At 43.9% G+C, this 19,184-nt stretch overlaps 1 protein-coding gene across 1 annotated transcript in view; it reads right to left on the bottom strand.

Annotated features, from left to right (window-relative positions):
* Positions 1–18,454, bottom strand: part of LOC115892014 (astrotactin-2-like) — a 64,774-nt gene extending 46,320 nt beyond the window's left edge. The window contains exons 1-2 of the mRNA XM_030919195.1: positions 18,364–18,454; positions 14,831–14,972 (exon numbers count right to left, since the gene is read on the bottom strand). Of these exons, the coding sequence (XP_030775055.1) occupies positions 14,831–14,972; positions 18,364–18,454 (233 nt within the window). The remainder of the gene's footprint in view (positions 1–14,830; positions 14,973–18,363) is intronic.
* Between the last annotated feature and the right edge of the window lie 730 nt (positions 18,455–19,184).

Here is a 19,184-nt window from a genome sequence, read left to right as displayed (position 1 = left end):
TCCCCAGTTCTAAGTGTTCAATGCTATCCATTCTTCCAGACCTAGCTCAAAGGTGCCTCCCCAAAGGTACACTGGCTGTTAGAGATCACAGCCTCCTCAGAACTCCCATGCCTTTATTATGGGGCAAATCACCTTCTACCCCCAAGATGATTAGCTGCTTAAAAGTTTGTCCCTAACACTGGGCAAAGCTCTTTCAGTCTCAGCTATAAGACTTTGATTTCCAGCTTGGTCACTGCCTAAGAGAGAAGTGCATAAGAATACACAAGTGCGGATTTTGGAGCCAGACAGCTTGTGCTAGAATCATGGTTCTGGCCAGGCACGGTGGCTCACACCTGTAATTCCAGCAAGTTGGGAGGCGGAGGCGGGCAGATCATCTGAGGTCAGGAGTTCAAGACCAGCCTGGCCAACATGGCAAAACCCCGTCTCTAATAAAAATACAAAAAAAAAAAAAAAAATTTAGCTGTGTGTTGGGAGGGGCACACCTGTAATCCCAGCTACTCAGGAGGCTGAGGCAGGAGAATTGCTTGAACCTGGGAGGCAGAGTTTGCAGTGAGCCAAGACTGTGTCACTGCACTCCAGCCTGGGTGACAGAGTGAGACTCTGTCTTGGGGAAAAAAAAAAAAAAAAAGAATCATGGTTCTGCCACTTACTAATTAGGTGACCTTGGGGCAAACCATGAAGCCTTCCCATCTTAGTTTCCTTGCCTGTAAAATACGGATAGTATCTACCTTAGAGGGTACCATGTTATTAAGGTTCAAAGAGTTAGTGGACCAAAAGATCTTAGCATAATGAATGGCATGTAATAGAGTTTGATAAATGGTACATGATAGCAACGATTGGGAGGCAGGGACCACATCATTGCTATGTTCTTGGCTGATAGCTATGCTGTTTACATGACAGACTGTCTTCATTCATTCAACCTGTAATACCTATTACCAATCTTTGATGTTTGCTAAATTAAGTACCTACTAAGTGTCAGGCCATATGTTATGGATTTACAGGTAACTAAACCATGGTTTCTAAAACCTATTCTACTCTGAGATTACAGTTTTCATTCTCTCTGATAAAGAGAAACATATTAGGTATAGGTTCAAGGAATAGTAGAATAAAAAGAGAAGGAGGAAAGGCATCTCTTGTTATGTCAGATGATGGGGGAAAACAACTCAAACTAGCCAGATCCTTTGTCCAAAGGGCTTCTGGGAGATGCTCAGGAACAGAAAAACATGAGTAACTGCACAGTGGGCAGGACAATTAGCCAAGCATGAGTCCCCTTCAAGGTCATCACTTCAGTTGGCAGATAAAGACCTACTTGAGGTTTGGCGCGGTGGCTCACGACTGTAATCCCAGCACTTTGGGAAGCCGAGGCCTGTGGATCACCTGATGTCAGGAGTTCGAGAACAGCTGGGCCAACATGGTAAAATGACATCTCTACTAAAAATACAAAAATTAGCTGGGCATGTTGGTGGGCACCTGTAATCCCAGCTACTCGGGAGGCTGAGGCAGGAGAACTGCCTGAACCCAGGAGGTGGAGGTTGCAGTGAGCTGAGATCACACCATTGCACTCCAGTGTGGGCGACAAAGCAAGACTCCGTCTCAAAAGAAAAAAAAAAAAAAAAGATCTACTCAAGAAAGATCTTGCATGCACTTGGTATTGTACGTGTTTCATATTGTTCCGGACACCCCATGCTTGGAAGCTCTGCATATGTATTTGTTTCACAACAAAATTCTAACATGGAAAATAGCAATACTCTCACTGTATAGATGTGGAAATTGAGACCCAGAAGAAATAAGCATCTTATACAGCCAGAAACTGTCTGAGATTTGAAATGACCCTAGAATAATCTGACTCAAAACCCCATGGTCATAGACTCTCTGATAGCCAAGAGGATCAGGGGCAGATGGGTGCTTGAATCTAGTACACAAGAGCAGCAGGTAGGCTATAGTAGAGGTGAAGAGCCCTGGTTCAGCCCAGCTCTGGCTCTGGCTCTCTGGGTGACCTGGGTCAAGCCCTATCTCCTCCCTGGGCTTTAGTTTTTCCCATAAAGAGAGAGGGTTTAGATCAGTGGTGTTTGCAGTCTCAAGATCTACTATCCTGTGATTCAAATATGAAAGTGGAATAGGGTTGTTGGTGGATGGGGGAGTCTGTCTTTGGGGGAAAGGAGAACAGAGCAGCAAGAAAAATGCCAGAAGTCTGGATTCTGTCTCACCTCTGACTCTCTACACATCATTAATGGTGATCCCTACAGTCCACTAACACCTTTCCAGTGATGACTCAGGACTGCTCACAACATTCTTCACAGATAGAGGTGGGAGTGGGGGGAAGGCAGCCCCTCTATGTGCAGTGATGGACCCACAGCCAAGATAATGAGAGCAGGGAAAAGTTAGGAAGCCTGGCCTCTAGCCTGGTTTCATTCCTAGAGTCTTAAATGATCAGAGCAGAAAGGAACTTGTCTATCTGAGCCCCTCATTGCAATGAAAAGGAAACTGAGGATTAGAAAGCTGAAGCTCTTTGCCCAAGGCCCCAGGTGGATGGACAGCAAAGTTGGGCATGCAGCCTACATGGGGCTTGTGATCCCACTCCAGATGCCTCTCCCTATGTTGAACTAACTGGGTGCTTTGTTCCTGACAAGGAACCCTAAAGTAGAAAGTGATGGTCACAGCCTACCAGTAACAGACAGAAGTCAGAAGTCAGGATTCCCACGTGTCATTCCTGGCTCTGCCTTGACTATGATGCCAATGAGTCTCTTGGGGTCTCAGCTTCCTCATCTATACACTGAGAGAAGTGACCTAGATAAGAGTTCCCAAATTAATGATCTGCAGGTTAATTCTTACGTACAAAATCGGTTTATTTGGCCAATTTTAAATTGGTTGCCAGTATGTAATAATTAGGAGGTTTCACATAAACATCTAGATTTCTGGCTTGGAAGATGTATTAACACCAAGTCAGCAGTCTCAAATGGTAATCGGCAGCTGGAACTAAGTATTCTCTGTGCCATGCCTAATTTACTGCAGTCCTCACTACTCTCTATTATCAAGCATCTGGCCACACTGACTCATTGCCATCACTGGAAAGTTCCTCCTTACAAAGCATGACTTAGAGTTTGCCTCATCCCTAACAGCTCCCTGCTGCCCTGAGCATGGGGCCCTCACTGCCCACCGAGACTGCCAGCTCACTGAAAGTCAGTAATAGAACATTTCCTGTGGTGATCCAAAATCAATCTGCCTTATAGCCTTGTACCACTGTCCTGCCCTCTGGAGTCACAGTGAACACATCTGTGCCCCTTACCCCTGTATAGCTCTACATTGGTTGCACCCTTTTGTGTCTTTTCTTAACTTGAATAAACATTCAAGGTCACTCAAGCGTTCTTCATAGTCATCATTTCTAGGGCCTCAGGGACCTGCTTCCTCTCCTCTAGGCATTGTTCAGATGCTTGGCCTTCCCCTTGCAAGTCAACTCTTTCCTGCGGCAATGAAGCTCATTCATACCACCAACTCCCTGGAAGCTTCCCCATGTTCCTCATGGAGCCCAACTTGGCTGATGAGGTCCTTGCCTGCCTCCATAGCCCCAAATCTCCTACTTTGCCTGGCCTTCCACATTCCAGCTATACTCTCTGCTGCACCATTGTCTCTCGTACCCCAGCCTGCTCACAATCTGTCCTCTGTCCCAAATCCTCTTTTCCCTCATATTAGTTTCTTAGGGCTACCATTAAAAGGCACCACAAATTTGGTGGCTTAAAACAACAGAAGTGTATTCTCTCAGAGTTCTGGAGGCTAGATGTGCGAAAACAAGGCATCCACATGGCCATGCTTCCTCTGAAGGCTCTTGGAAAGAATCCTTCCTTGACACTCTCAGCTTCGGATGGCCCCAGGTGTTCCTTGGCTTGAGGCAGCATCACTCTAATCTCAGCCTCTGTCTTCACATGCCTTCTTTGCTCTGTCTTATTAGAGTGACATCAGTCATTGAATTAAGGAATTAACTTAATCCAGTATTACCTCATCTTGATCCTTAAGTAAATATATCTGCAAAGACGATTTCCAAATAAAGCCCCATCCCGAAGTTTCAGATAGATGTGAATTTTTCAGGGACACTGTTCAACCCACTGCAATCCATCCTCTCACTTCCTCAGAAGACTTGCAGCAGAGGGTTCCCCTGGCTGGGCTAGTGGCTCTTCCTTGGTGTTCCCATAGCCCCTGGAGCATGATATACAGTGTCAGGTAACAACCTGGTCCCTTCTCTGTATTCAACACCATGAATATGAGCTCCACGAGGGCAAATACTTTGGTTTGGTTAGTTCTGCAGCACAAGTGCCTACCTTACTGTGAGGCACCTCCTAGACAGTCAACAAATATGCTCTTTTCTTGAACACTGTGCATTGCAGTCAGTTATGAAAAAGCTGTTTCCAGATGTTTCCTGAGACTGTGCTGTTTCATTTTGGCCCAGCACATTCGCTAATCAGAGCAACACTTGCTGGTCCCCAAATGTGTGTGGACTCCATCCTTCCCCCTTTTATCAATATCAAATGGCCCTCCTGGCTCTCAACTCAACTCAGCCTGTTCTCCAAACCATGGTCAGGGTTGTCACCACAAAACACATTGTCCCTCCTCCAATGCCCTTCCTGGCTCCCCTCTGCCTGCAGGAGAAAGCCCAGCTCCTCTGCTCAGTATTCAAGGCTTAGCCCTCCAGAGCAGCCTCAGCTCCGACCCCCTCCCCATTCCACGAGGTCACATGAGCAGTCTGTGCCCTCTCCCTCTGGAACCCTGGCTGGTGTCCCATTCCTGGATGGAATCTTGACGCAGTGTAAGGAAAGAAATAGCCTGCTTGAGAGTCCCCAGCAGGTTTTAGGAGCCTCACTGTCTGTTGGCTGAAAAACAGCGTTATTTTTCCTCTACGAGTCTCTCTTGGCCTGGGATGCATGGCTGTATTTGCTTCTGGCTTGAGGACAGCTATTCCCCTCTCCCAGGCCCCAACTGTGCACTTTGGAGAGGTCAGTACGACCTGATGTTAGATGGAATTGAGTCACCAGGCTGCCGTACTTGCCCCCATCCTCTAACCAATTAGAACTGGACACCACAGCCAAGGGAAGTTCACATTCCACTCGAGTTTGGGGACATCAGTCAGCCCTGTCCCTACTGAGCTCTGAGACCCTTGGCCACACCTAAATTGCCATTCAGCCCAGAATCAGATAATAGGCACAGATCCTTGTACTTAGGCTGGTGTGGGGTGTGGGGTGTCAGAGGAGGAAAGTGGAGAGAAAAATGCACAGAAGGATAGAAGAAGAGAGACCCTAGGGCTGAGAAAGACAGGGACTGAGAAGTGATAAGAAAAGGAGAAAGAGACAGGGGTACAGACACAGAGCAAGTAGAAGAGAGGTACACACAGACACAAGAAGACAGAGACAGGCCAGGCACTGTGGCTCACGCCTGTATTCCCAGTACTTTGGGAGACCGAGGCAGGTGGATGGCTTGAGCTGAGGAGTTCAAGACCAGCCTGGGCAACATAGTGAGACTCCTAATCAAAAAAAGAAAAAGAAAGAAAGAAAGAAAGAAAGAGAGAGAGAGAGAGAGAGAGAGAGAGAGAGAGAGAGGAGAGGAGAGGAGAGGAGAGGAGAGGAGAGGAGAGGAGAGGAGAGGAGAGGAGAAGAGAAGAGAAGAGAAGAAAAGAAAAGAAAAGAAAAGAAAAGAAAAGAAAAGAAAAGAAAAGAAAAGAAAAAGAGACAGATGGACAGGAAGCCAGGGTGACATGAAGAGGGAAGTAGTGTCCATGACCAAGAAAGAGAGAACAAGAAAGAAAAGAAGAAGAAACAGAGTGCAGAGGGGGAAATAAAAGGCCAGGCAGAAACAGTTTAAAAAAGAACAAAAGGAGAAAGCAAAGGAGAGATGTTACAAATATGGGAGAAGAGGCAGGGAAACAGGAAGAAAGAGAAGGAGGGGGGAAGGAGAGAGGGAGAGAGGAAGGGAGGGAGGGACATAGGAAGGAAAGAAAGGAAAAGGGAAGGGGAGGGAGAAAGGAAGGAAGAAGAGAGAAGGAAGGAAGGAAGGAAGGAAGAAAGGAAGGAAGGAAGGAGGGAGGGAGGGAGGGAGGGAGGGAGGAGAGCCAGGGAAGAAAATGGAGGGAGGAAAGGAGGAATGAAATGAAATAAAGAATGAAAAGTTCACAGTGGAAAGAAAAAGCCAGAACAGAGCAGCACAAGAACCCTATCAAGCCTCTCCTGGATTCTTTCCCTGGTGTGTCCTGGATAAACCTTGGGCTGCAGCCCAGGCCTCTGGTCAGCATGGAAGGTTTCCTCTTTGCTCCCTTCTCACAGGAGCTGAAAGTCCCTTCAGGGTCCTATCTAGGAGGTGGCCCAACAGGCCCAGTGAGCAGGTTGGGTCACTGATGCTAAGAGAAAGCAGAAACATCTGATCTTAAGCTGAATAAAATTCTTTCACCTGGACTAGAACCTTGCCTCCCCAGTTGCCAGGGGCTGGAGACTGTCTCCTTGCCCCCATCATCTCTGGAAATGCACAGCCTCGGGCTGGATGTGGTGGCTCACACCTGTAATCCCAGCACTTTGGGAGGCCGAGAAGGGTGGATCACGAGGTCAAGAGTTCAAACCAGCCTGGCCAATGTGGTGAAATCCCGTCTCTACTGAAAATACAAAAATTAGCTGGGCACAGTGGAGCATGCCTGTAGTCCCAGCTACTCAGGAAGCTGAAGCAGAATAATCGCTTGAACCCAGGAGGTAGAGGTTGCAGTGAGCTGAGATCACACCACTGCACTCCAGCCTGGGCAACAGAAGGAGACTGTGTCTCAAAAAAAAAAAAAAAAGGAAAAGAAATGCACAGCCTCTGAATTCATGAAAAGTTCATTTGAGATGGCCCCTTTCAAGCCCTCTTCTACAAATGGAGAAATAAAGGCCTCCAAAGTGGAAACCACTTGCCAAAGGCCCCATAGCTGCTGAGGGCCAGAGAAAGGATGACCCTCAGCAATCTCACCTCCTATCATCTGGACAAGCACTTTTGAAAGCCAGCCCTGGAGGGCTCCTGATGACTTTCATGCTGTTTCCAGTAAATTCTGTGCTGATTTTTGGCACGAAGAAAGGAAATGAAGAGGGTAGGGTAGGAATGTAAATAAAGGGAAACATTGGGATTTCATCTAATATATAATTATAGTATCCATGGTGGTGGCCCTGGCTGCCTCTGTGATGTGCTTCCCAGGCTGTGCCCAGGAGAGGTGGTGTCCTGAGGGTGGTGGACAGGCCAGCAATGCTCCATCCAAGGCTCCCAGCCCCCTGGGCTTTTGGAATAGGATTGTTGGGCCAGGAGCCTGGACTTGTTTGCTGAAACACATGGGAGTCTGAGAGTGCTGGGAAACAGCTCAGCAGATGAGAGCTGGGAATCAAGGGTATCGCGCAAATGACAACGGGAGTCCATGCCTAGGGAGGAGCAGGGGTCCTCATGCACACCCCACGTACAACTGTGTGTGTAGTGCTGTGAGGACGGCAGGGAAGGGACAAAGTTTGAAATTCAATGGTAGCCATGTCGCTTTTGTGTGAAAACTAAAAGTTTGTTTTCCATATTGTTTCCAACCCACTTGGGCATGGATCTTTGCATAAAAGATCCCTGCCCACAGCTTCCACTCTGACCCCTGTCATTGCTATATGCCCAACTCTTCTCATAATTCAGTGTGGCAATTTTCAGTTCAGGCAGTGGAGATAAACGGGCTGGAAATCTGCCTCTACTTACTAGCTCTGTGGCTGTAGTCAAGTTACCTAGCCTCTCTGTGCCTTAGTTGCCTTATCTGTTAAGTGAGAATAACAGCAACTACCTTACAGAGTTGTTTTGAGGATTAGATTAAATAAGGTTTATAAGAAAGAAAGAAAAAGAGAGGGAGGGAGGGAAGCAAGCAAGGAAGGATGGGGAAGAAAGGAAGGAAAAAAGGAAGGAAGAAAGGGAGGAAGTGGGAAAGGAAAGGAGGAAGGGAAGGGAAGGAGGGAGGGAGAGAGGGAAGGGGAAAGAAGGAGGGAGCCAAGAGAAGAAAGTAGACAGAGAAAGATAGAAATAGAAACATAGAAACCTAGAGACAGATGTAGAGATATAGTACTGGACCACAGCCTGGCACATAGTAGGTGTCTCCTGAATATTTGCTAAGAAAGTGAGTAGGAAATTTTATATGAGTGAAGGGGAGAAGTCAGTGTCTACAGAATTTCCACAATGACTTGAAAATGTGTTCAAATCATTCAATAAATATTTACTGGATTCTTACCTAGTGTCAGTTACTGTTCTAGGTACCAAGGATAGAGGATGAACAAGGCAGACACAGACCCTGGTCCAATGTCCTTCTAGTGAGAAAAGATATACAAAAACAAGTAATAGAGACTAAATCATTACGGTATTAGTGAGTACCATGGCTTTGTGTGTCTATGTGCACAGCAGGCAGGTAGATAAAAGTGGCAAAGGAAGGCGTCTCTAAGAAGGCAACATCTAATCATGGACCTGAAGGAGAACAAAGAAACACACATGGAAGAGCCAAGGGAAGGACATCCCAGGGAAAGAGAACAGTAGAGGGAAAGACCTTGAGGAAGGAAGAGACTGGTGCACTCTAGCAAGCGTGCCTGCAGAGTGGTGAGTAGGGGCCAGTGTGGGAGAAGAACGCCAACCTGCTGGAAGGCTGTGAACATATGGTGTTAGCAGAGGCCATCCCACGTGTGACTGCTTAGGTAATGTCTGTCATCACAAACAGCAGTCACAGTGGTTACTCCTCCTCCTGCTGCCATTTGGTAAGCACTGACAATGAGCTAGACATTATCTTGTCCTCTTTACATAGTTCAGTTCACTGTATCCTCATAACCCTATGAAATAGATCCTATTATGATTCAATTTTACAGATAAAAAACTGAAGCAGGCTGGGCATGGTTGCACATACCTATAATCTCAGTACTTTGGGAGGCCGAGGCAGGTGGATGGCTTGAGCCCAAGAGTTCGAGACCAGCCTGGGCAACATGGCAAAATCCCGTCTCTACAAAAGATACAAAAATTAGCTGGACATGATGGCACATGCCTGTAGTACCAGTTACTCAGAGGGCTGAGGTGGGAGGATGGCTTGAGCCTGGGAGCTTGAGGTTGCAGTGAGCTGTGATTGCACCACTGCCCTCCAGAACCTCAGTGACAGAGCCAGACTGTCTCAAAAGATCAAAATGAAACAAAAAATCTGAAACACAGTGGTGAAGAAACTTGACAAGGCCACACAGTGGGTAAAAACCCACCTCTGTCTGATTTCATGGGCCTAATTTAAAATTATGTGTGTGTGGTAGTAGTGGTTGTGGATGGAGATACACAAAGTCTATTGCCTTTCCTGTTGGTGCTTTTTGAAAAACATAGAGTGGCACTGATAACCCTTCACATGTATACACAATCTTATGAAAATATTGAAGCAAATTTCTGTCTACTATTCACTTTAATTTGGGGGAGGTATGACAAATTATCTCCATTTTATGGATGAGAGTGATTATCTCCATCTTATGAATGAGAAGGATGAGGTGTGAAGCACCCCCACCTCCCATCTACAGGCTGTGATCTGAGTCTTCGGCCCCCAAGCCTGGTGTTCTTTCCATTGCAAACAGTGTCATTTGCAGTTAGGAAGTTCTCTTCCACTCATACCTCACCAGGTGCTTTGAATAGCACATGGGAGGAGAGGAAGGGAGGAGCAGGTGGGCATTAAGAATCAGCTTAGGTATGAATCTCAGCTCTACCCCTTCTCATTATGTGACATTGGGGAAAATGATTACTCCCTCAAGCCCTAGCTTTCCCACCTGTGACATGGGAAAGGATAAAAATAACAATACCCTATCTATAGGTTTATCATGAGAACTGAATGAGATAGTACACATACCTTAGAATGGTTCCTGGCACATAGTGAATACTCAATAAAATATTATTATTACTAGCAGCATTATCCAGAAAGTCCTGGTGGTACTGGGCATCAGAACCTCTGTTTGGGGTCTCCATTCCTACTTCAGTGTGCAAGTCTCAGGACTCACTGAACTTAACCTTTCCATGTCACAAATAACACTAAGACCAGAGGAGGGGGAAGAACTGACTCAACGTACCACTGAAAGCAAGTGTGAACATTTCTGTCAGACTCCCAACCTCAGGCTTTTTTTTCACAATGCCCTCCCTTCTCCAGGGCTTTGCTTTTTCTTCTACTCTTCCAATTCTACCCACCCCGCTAAGATAGAGCCTCTGGCCTAAGCCTCTGTTCCCACCGTGGATGTTGGCACTTGATTACTGTCCCCAGGCTCCCTTGGCATTCCTTTCATAGAGCTGAAGCCAGGGAGGTGAGGGCGGGTCTGGGGCAAGCCTCTGAATGTGTGGGAATGCATCCCCCACCCCAGGAATCAGGCCTGGTTGCTGCTGGCATGCTTGCTGAGGACCCTTTGGCAGCCTTCCACAATTAGAGAAAGGCAAGGCAGCCAAGACAAGACAGAGGCTAATTACCTTGGGTAATAGGAAATTGGAGAGCAGCTACAAGAAGGGTGTCTGGGCCTCTGGCCAGGCAAGGGCAGGGACCATGGATGCCCAGCCAGGCCTGAGCCATTGGCCCTGAGTAGAGACTCCTGCTCAGGGTCACCCCTCAATTCCAACAACCCACCCACGGCAGCAGGAGCTGGCCCTGCTGTCAGACCTTCCTGGGACCCTCTCCCTCTGCTGCTCTTGTTTGTTTTCATTCAAAAGCAAAACAAATGAAACAAACAAGGAAATTCAATTTAAACAGGGCACGGGTGCTGATGTTTCTGTTTTGTTACACCAGGGTGAACTTAGGACAGAAAATCAGCCTTGACTTTCACTCGTTCAATTATTCTTACCCTGTGGCGCTTTGTAAAGTTACATGCATGGAGGGGCTACAGAAAAAATTTGCCTTCTTTGGTGGGGTGGAGAGAGGGAATTGGGGTTGGAGTGGGGCCAGAGAGAGGGAGAGAGGCCAAATTTCAAGTAAAAAATAGGATCAAGAAACTGAGATACACTTAAAGCAACATAAACTAAAATAATGAATAAAAAGACAAAAAAAGGAATGGTAGGGAGAATGACAGACAGACAAAGACAGGAAGCCATACAGAAAATACTTACATGGAGAGGGAATAAAAAACAAAGAGAAACAGGCAGAGACACAGAGAGGCACAGTAGTGCAAAATAGATGTGAGAGAGCTAGAAAAGCTGGAAGGGCAGAAGCTCAGGAGAAGGAGAGAGGGAATGAAAACAAATCCAATGACAGAACTCATGAGCTAGAATCTCATGCACCTTGATTTTAAAGATGCTGACATTGCAGAACAGGGAAGGGATCTGAACATTTAATCCAAGGTCCCAGAGGCAGAACTAATAGCAGGGCATGAGCCCAGATTCCCTGGTGGAGAGGCTAGTCCTCCACTCTCCTGCCACCTGAATCCTTTGGAAGCATGGGTGCAGAATTTGGTGTCTGACTGTGCTTAACTAAAACTTGGGCCATTCTGAGACGTCTCTCCTCTGCATCAATCCTCTCCTCTCATTCCATTTCTCCCGAAAGGATTCTGGATGGTCGTTCCTTCCAAGGATAGTGGGACTCCAACTTGCCTAATAAGGGCCAGTTTCTCCAGAGCTGTGCTTAGAAAAGACACTGATAACCAGGGATTGAGAAGAAGAGTCAGGGGAGAAGAAGAAAGTGGCTAACACTTCCTGAAGGCTACCTACGTGCCAAGAATTGAGGTAAGCCTTGTTGTGGAGTTTTCAAAGTCAACCCTCTTCCCTACAACCCTTTGAGATAGGGACAATCATCAGCCTCTTTTTCCAGAGGCAGAAATTGTCTCATACAGCAGTGAAAAACCTGCCTCAGGGCAGGTTATGAGCATGAGTCTGAATCAGGGTTCACACCCAGCCCTGCCTGTCCTCAAGGCCTGTGCTATTTCTACTGCCACACACAGTCTTTTTGGCTCAAGAGGAAGAAGAATTTGGGTAAAAAACGAGCAAGCAGAAAATGAGAATCCCTAAGAACTGACACTGGAACTATTTTAAAACTCCAGACCGAGCTGGTCAGACTCCATAGGAGGAGAGCCGCCAATGGGATAAGAGACCGATCCAAACAACACCCTGGTTCTTGGTCAGAGAGGCCTGGATCCCAGAGCCATTAACATCATCCATTTCAAAAATACATAAATAAAATAGAGAAGTGTTCAGAGTTAGAGATGACAAGCTCCTGACAAGCACATTTCCAGGACAGAGGAAGAAAGAATGTTCCATACTTTAAGAGGTGGAAAGGAGGGGTGGTGTCAGGTAGTGAGGAAAAGAAGGGGCAAAGGAAAGTGTTCATCACTTTTAAAGAATGTCAGCTGATTTGTCAGCTCTCAGTGTTAATTGCTTTCGGGATTCCATAAAACATTTCATTGCTCTCTACATAATGGGGCTGCAGGATTCCAGCCCAGATGACATCAAGCCCCTACAGTGTCACCCAGAGACAGGGTTACTCCTTCTGTATTAGTGAATAGGAATCACCTGACAGGACACTGTCCTTCCCTGCCAGATGCTATATCTTCTATCATTTGGTGGATGGATGGGAGAAAGTTGAAATTATCAAAAGGGCAACAACAGCAACATTGATAATAGCTAACACTTCTTAGGCTTCTACTGGAACCTCATCACTAGAGAGCTTTTGTCCATGATCCCATCGAGTCCTCCTGGGGTCCCAGTGAGCCAAACACCATATTATCCACATTTTCAAAGAGAAGGAATTGGAGACTCAGAGGGTTGGGCAGCTCACTCAGTGTCACAGAGCTGATAAAGGACAGGGTCAGGATTTGAATCCAGGTCTATGTGTCTTTAGTCTATAACCCTAAGGAGGGGAGAAACCGGAAGCCATATATCAGAAAATCTTTTGAAAATGCCATTCGCTTTCTTCACAGAATTATAGTTTTCAGAGTTAGAGAGGACTTAATCGCTCTTAATGTAGTCACATACTTGTGTTTCACTTCACACATGCAGTTATCCCAGAGCCCAAGGTGTTGGTGAGTGCTTATTGATTAAGAGTGTCTAGGGTTGTGCTCTCAAAGTCAGATCCCAATCCCACTACTCATCATGAGGATGGTGGTCATTCTTTAAGGCCTAAGGTACATCCTAAAACCTTAGTAAAATTTGCCCAGATGTCCCACTGGAAGACGTAGAATCACATATTTACTTTGAGGATTCCATTCCTAGAACATTCACTGCCCCTCAAGTGACTTAAGATAAAGCTTGGGTCCCAACATCTCAGAGATAGTAGGTTGCAGAGTCAGGGGCAGAAGACTCAACTGCCAGCTTTTTTGACATTCTTGAGTTTGGTGACCCAACACATTGGTTGTTACCAAGGAGTCTGAATATATCAAGTGTTCAAAAGGGTGAGGAAGAGGGAGGGAGAGGAAGGGGAAGATGGGTCGTGTTTTGAGGTGAGCAAGGTTCACAGATTGTGGAGGGACTAACACTTATTGCGCACATGCTTGGAGATACCAAGCCAGGGTGTTTCTCGTTTAATTATCACACATTTCTACAAGGTGGGTTTTATTATTTGTTTTACAAAGGGTTTATAAGAGACTTATGGGGTAAAGCAACTTATCTAAAGTCACTTAACTAAAAATGTCAAAGCAAGATTTGAATCCATAGTCTGTGGCCTTTCTCACAATCATTAGGTTATGTTATCTGAGGATAGGACTTCTGTCTTAGTCTCATTCATATCCACAGTGCTTAGCACAAGACCAAAACACAAGAAATACTCAGCAAATGTCTACTGAATAAGTAAATAAGTTATGAATGAGTGAACGATTGTGTGAATGAAGTAACTGATGAATGAATAAATTAATGTAATGAAGGAATATAAGAGTAGGTGAATAGATGGATAAAGAGATGCATGAATGGAGGGAAAGAGGGAAGAAGGGCAAGAGGGAGGGATGAATGGAAAATAGATAAATCTTTGGGCAGATAGATAGTTAAATGGAGGAAAGAATGAATCCCTGAATGGCTAAATACAGTGATAAATAAATGAGTTGAATAACTGGTGAATAAAGCTCAACTTTGTAACAACTTCAGCTTTGTAAGTTGAAAAGGGAGGTGGCCTATGGTTCCCTAATTAGGGTACATAAGGAGAGTTGGTCTATGAAGCTCTATGTTACAGCTTATGATGGTTGCATCCAGATCTAAAACCAACACTCACTGAGGTAGGAAATAAAAAGTAACAAATGAGCTCCTTTTCTCTTCCAAGGCTAACAAATGAAGCTCAGAGTGACTGTCTCTTGCATCTTCAGAAGTTTGAATGCAGTGATTCCAATGTACTCTACAAAGGAGTGATAATTGCGCTATTTTTAAAAGGCTAGCTGGATCTATTAATAAAAAGTATATATTAAATATATATTGGCATATATATCTCAGTATGCATATTTCAGTGTGTATGTGTCTATATATCAGATATACTAATCTAATATTTAAAGAGAAGAAAGGATACAAGAGGCAAAAGACCACTAGGCAGAGATCCCTGTCCCAACCATTCTTGATAACTTGATCAGTGCTCTTGAGTAAACACTCTTCTCTCTCTGAGCTGCAGATTCCTAATCAGCAGAAGGAATGGTTTTAAATTTCTGGTCTCTCTGGGCACTTCAGCACTCACCTGGTGTGATTCTGTGATCCATTGTGGCATACTTCTCAAACGGACACTTCTAAACCTTAGAATCTCAAGTTGCACATACAGGCTAGCTAACAAAACATTTCGCTGGTCTGCACAGAATAACTCATGCCATTCCTCTTAGGCTTAAAATCATCCTGTCTGCTTCATGGTCCCCACACAACCAACACATCTTACTTGTAGAGACCGTCAGGCTCCAGACACTTGAAGATGACCGAGTAGATACTGACTTCAGGGACCTCTCCATGGCTTCGACCAGCTGCTACACAAGATGTGCCCAGGCCAGAGAGTAAGTCATCAGCAAAACTCAGGAATTCTCCTGGAGGGAGAAAAAGAAAGATGAACTCCCCAGCTCAGGCCATAGTGAGCACATGTTTTTGCTGTCATTCAAACCTATCAAATGTCTGGATACCATTATCAAGAAAAATAATGGATAGAAAAAGCAAAATATATGACAATGACACAGATTTGTATTTAGCCTTGATGACTCTTTGTTCATATTTATGCACAATTTTTTCATCCATCAAGTGGAAATACTAATACCTACCTTTATAAGATTATAGCAAGGCTCAAATGAGATAAATTATTGTGTAATAAAAATGCATGAAAAGGTAGTAAGGATATTATGCTTTTTTTTCTGTAACTACTCTGGCCTTGTCACTGCCATTCACTCCCTCTTAACTCCTTGAGCAAGACTCCTCTTTCTTAGAATTGCATTTTCCTTCTTTGTATAATGAAGGAACTGGACTAAAGATGTAAAATAATTTTCATGCCAATTTGCCAATGTTATGCATGGGTACTGGATTCATGGAGTGTTATACTGAGATGGACAGAGACCAGCTAAGGAGGAAAGAGTTCTGTGATTGATTAGTGATGAAGGTCATGGAACCTTTATCGTGTACAGGATGTACATGATGTCACGGAACCTTCACCATGTACAGGATGGAACAATGGGAGACTATGTGCCACATATTTGTAATCCTCAAACTCCATCACTTCTTTAATTTACTTTAAATCTAACCATTGGGTTTTAAGTAGTAGTGGAAGTTTACTAGAAACAGGACTAATAAAGAAGTCTAGGAAGTAAAGAAAACTAGAAAGAATAACTGAACATCTAGACTCTTGGGATCTTAGTTCTTGGGTCTTAGTTCTGCTGAGAATTTGCTGTATAGTCCTGGACAACTAAATCCTCATTTTTTGTGCTTTAGTTTTCTCCTCTGCATGGTGAAGGTGCTAGAATCATTATTAGGATTCCTGAAAAAATAAGATAAAAATATAGATATGAACAAAAATTAAGTTATAAGGACAAACACTGCAGTACTATTTATACTAGTAAGAATGTGGAAACAGCTAAATGTCCAGCTATATAGAAATGGCTATATCAATTGAGTTCAATGATGCAATAGGCTATTTTATAGTCATTAAAAATAATTTGTGGAAGAATATCAAAGGGTATTTATGACATAATGTGAAGTTAAAAAAACAGGTTATACTATTACAAAGTAATCTCATTTTTGTAGAAATTTTATATGCACATGCATTTAAAAACAGAAGGAAGAAAAAAACAAAAGTTTAAGAATGACTCTGGAGAGTGACATAATGGGCACTTTTTCTATCTTATTTTTGTTTATCTCTATTTTAAAAATTATCTTCAATAAACATATATTGCTTTTGTAACCCATAAAAATATCAATAAAAATTACTTAAAAATAGATAAAGTAAATGGGCCAGACTAAATGGCCTCTAAGTTACCCTCCAATTCTAAAATTGGATGATCTAGGGAAAAAACTGACATATGAGGTATTTTTGTACCACACAGTATAAAATGATATGAGGCCTCTCAACTGTTGTTTTCTTCTTTTCTTCTTGCCTGATAGAGAGCTCCTCAGAGCTCTATTCATGTACAACCCCAGTAATAAACCAGAAAAGGATGCCAGCTCCATTACATCCTCTCCACCTGGGATTAAGAACAAGACAATGTCATGAAACCATAAAAGAACAACAGTGTTGACTCGTGTTTCAGAAGACTAGGACTCAGAGCAGCCTGGGGGTGCTTCTCTACCAAGGAACTGATTGAGCAGAATATACAGATCCCTTCCTGTTGGTCTTTCAAAGAAAAGTTTCATTCTTTATTTTTATTTATTTATTTATTTATTTTCTTTTTTTTTTTTTTTTGAGTCTCATTCTGTTGCCAAGTCTGGAGTGCAGTGGTGCAACCTCGGCTCATTGCAGCCTCTGCCCCGCAGGCTCAAGAGGTCCTCCCACCTCAGCTTCCCAAATAGCTGGCACTACAGGCATGCACCACCACACCAGCTGACTTTTGTATTCTTTGTAGAGATGGGGTCCTACCCTGTTGCCCAGGCTGGTCTCAAACTCCTGAGCCTTGGCCTCCCAAAGTGCAGAGATTATAGGCATGAGCCATTGTGCCTGGCCCAAAAGTTTCATTCTTAAAGAAAAACAGTTTTAAAAAGAAGAGTTTCATTCTTCCTCTTACAGTGAATTTTGCAAGACTTATCTGACTGAATCAGCCAGATGCACCTGGGATTCAGCCGAACAACAATTCTAGAAGGTATTTGCTCCTATAGTCCAATAGAACAGGTCTGATGGGTACTGTTTTTCGGTTTCCATTTTTCACAAAGATAATATATGGTTCATAGACTTGACATGTAGATGCTAGATTTAGGATCAAGTGTCTAAATTAGGGTAGTGATGGCAACAGGCAATTTCAGCTGCTACTGCAAGGCAGACCTGAGACTGAGTACTATTTCCACCATGGGTTGCACGTCCTTAAACTTCTCAATGTTTCCATTTTTCTTTTTGTTACAAGGAGTTGACAGCGCTCTCATGCATTTGGAGTCTACAAAGTAAAGCCAAGGGTCTAGAAAGAGACAAAGATGCCTAGAACCAGAGATTTGTCTGGAAAATGAAGACATGAATGAATCTTTTATTCAGCACAAATTTTGGCATCCCACACTTCTTCTGTAGGCCTCTTATATCAGGTTCTTTCACAGTACAACCAGAAACTAACAATATGTCCATTTCAAAAAATATCACAAATTCCAGAGCAATGTATGTGATAAAAAGTTAAAAAAAAAGCGGGGGGGGGGGGGGGGGGGGGTTGCGAGAAGACATGGGATTATTTACTAGATGGAGTGAGGGTCTTACTTCACTTGGTTTCTCAGGATTCCAAGTCTGGCTATATGTTTGTTTTATTTGAGCTTGGATCCATGTCTGTCTGCTTTTCAATTTGTTTCCAGATAGCCAATGAGAGAGTTGGATCTTCATGAGTGTATTCGTCATTCTCATAGTTCATAGCAATTCTTCATAGTTCTATGAAGAAATACTTGAGACTGGGTAACTCATGAAGAAAAGAGGTTTAATCGACTCACAGTTTTGCATGGCTGGAGGGGCCTCAGGAAACTTACAATCATGGCAGACGGCACCTCTTCACAGGGCGGCAGGAGAGAGAATGAGTGCCCAGGGAAGGGGGAAAAAGCCCCATATAAAATCATCAGATCTCATGAGAGCTCACTTACTATCACGAGAGCAGCATGGGGGAAGTGCCCCCATAATCTAATCAACTCCCACGAGGTCCGTCCCAGAACACATGGGGATTATGGGAACTACAATTCAAGATGAGATTTGGGTGAGGCGACAGCCAAACCATATCAATGAAGGAATTCAGTATGTTTGTGGCCTGTGTTAATTACCTGTCTTTAGATGAAAAGATGGCTGACATTCATTTTCAAATGGGAATAGCTTTCCAGATATTTTCATGAATTTCAGAATAATTTGGACCATGGATACAAGCCCCATAAACATGTCAGGTCAGTAAGATTGGCATGATTCTATGTTCTGAAAAATTCTAAGGTTTGCAGGTTTAATTCAAGTGAAGAAACTGGCTCACCTGCAGTATATGCAGTATAACTAATCATACCAAGATCATTGGATCAATAAGGATATTTAGTGCTCAGTTCTAGTCACAACTGTATGAATACTCATCTTCAAATGAAAAAGTTAAAAGGAAGGCAACTGACATCTAGTACATACTTTCCTTTTTTCCATTTAATCCTCACAGCAATCTAACAAGTTAGATTTTATCATCCCCATGGTAAAGCTGGGGTTAATGTTGCAGTTAAAAAGGAAGAGAGCTGAGATTAGAACCCCTATTTTTTCAGTTCCAAAGACATACCTTTTCTTTTATACTATGCTGCCTCCTAGAGAAAGTTTGAAAATGATAGTATCAGAAAGGGAGATTTCTCAATGCTATTCAATTTGCAATTGAATTCCTGCCACTCTCTTAGCTTGAGGAATGAGACAATAAAAGAAATGGTCCCTGACCTTCTACAGCTTGTAATCTGACAACAGGAACGGTTGTTAAATACAAGAACAAACCTATAAAGTAAATTGTAAGATTGCTTTTTTTGGCACTGGATTTCAGAAGGTTTAAATGCAACTTAGATGAAGACAGGTGAATGAAGTAATCCCCCAGTGTTCTTCCTCACCCAGTGGAGGGGGTACTAAGAAAGGC

The sequence above is a fragment of the Rhinopithecus roxellana genome, chromosome 16, assembly GCF_007565055.1.
Source record: "Rhinopithecus roxellana isolate Shanxi Qingling chromosome 16, ASM756505v1, whole genome shotgun sequence".
Taxonomy (NCBI): domain Eukaryota; kingdom Metazoa; phylum Chordata; class Mammalia; order Primates; family Cercopithecidae; genus Rhinopithecus; species Rhinopithecus roxellana.
This window is presented reverse-complemented; position numbering and strand designations above follow the sequence as displayed.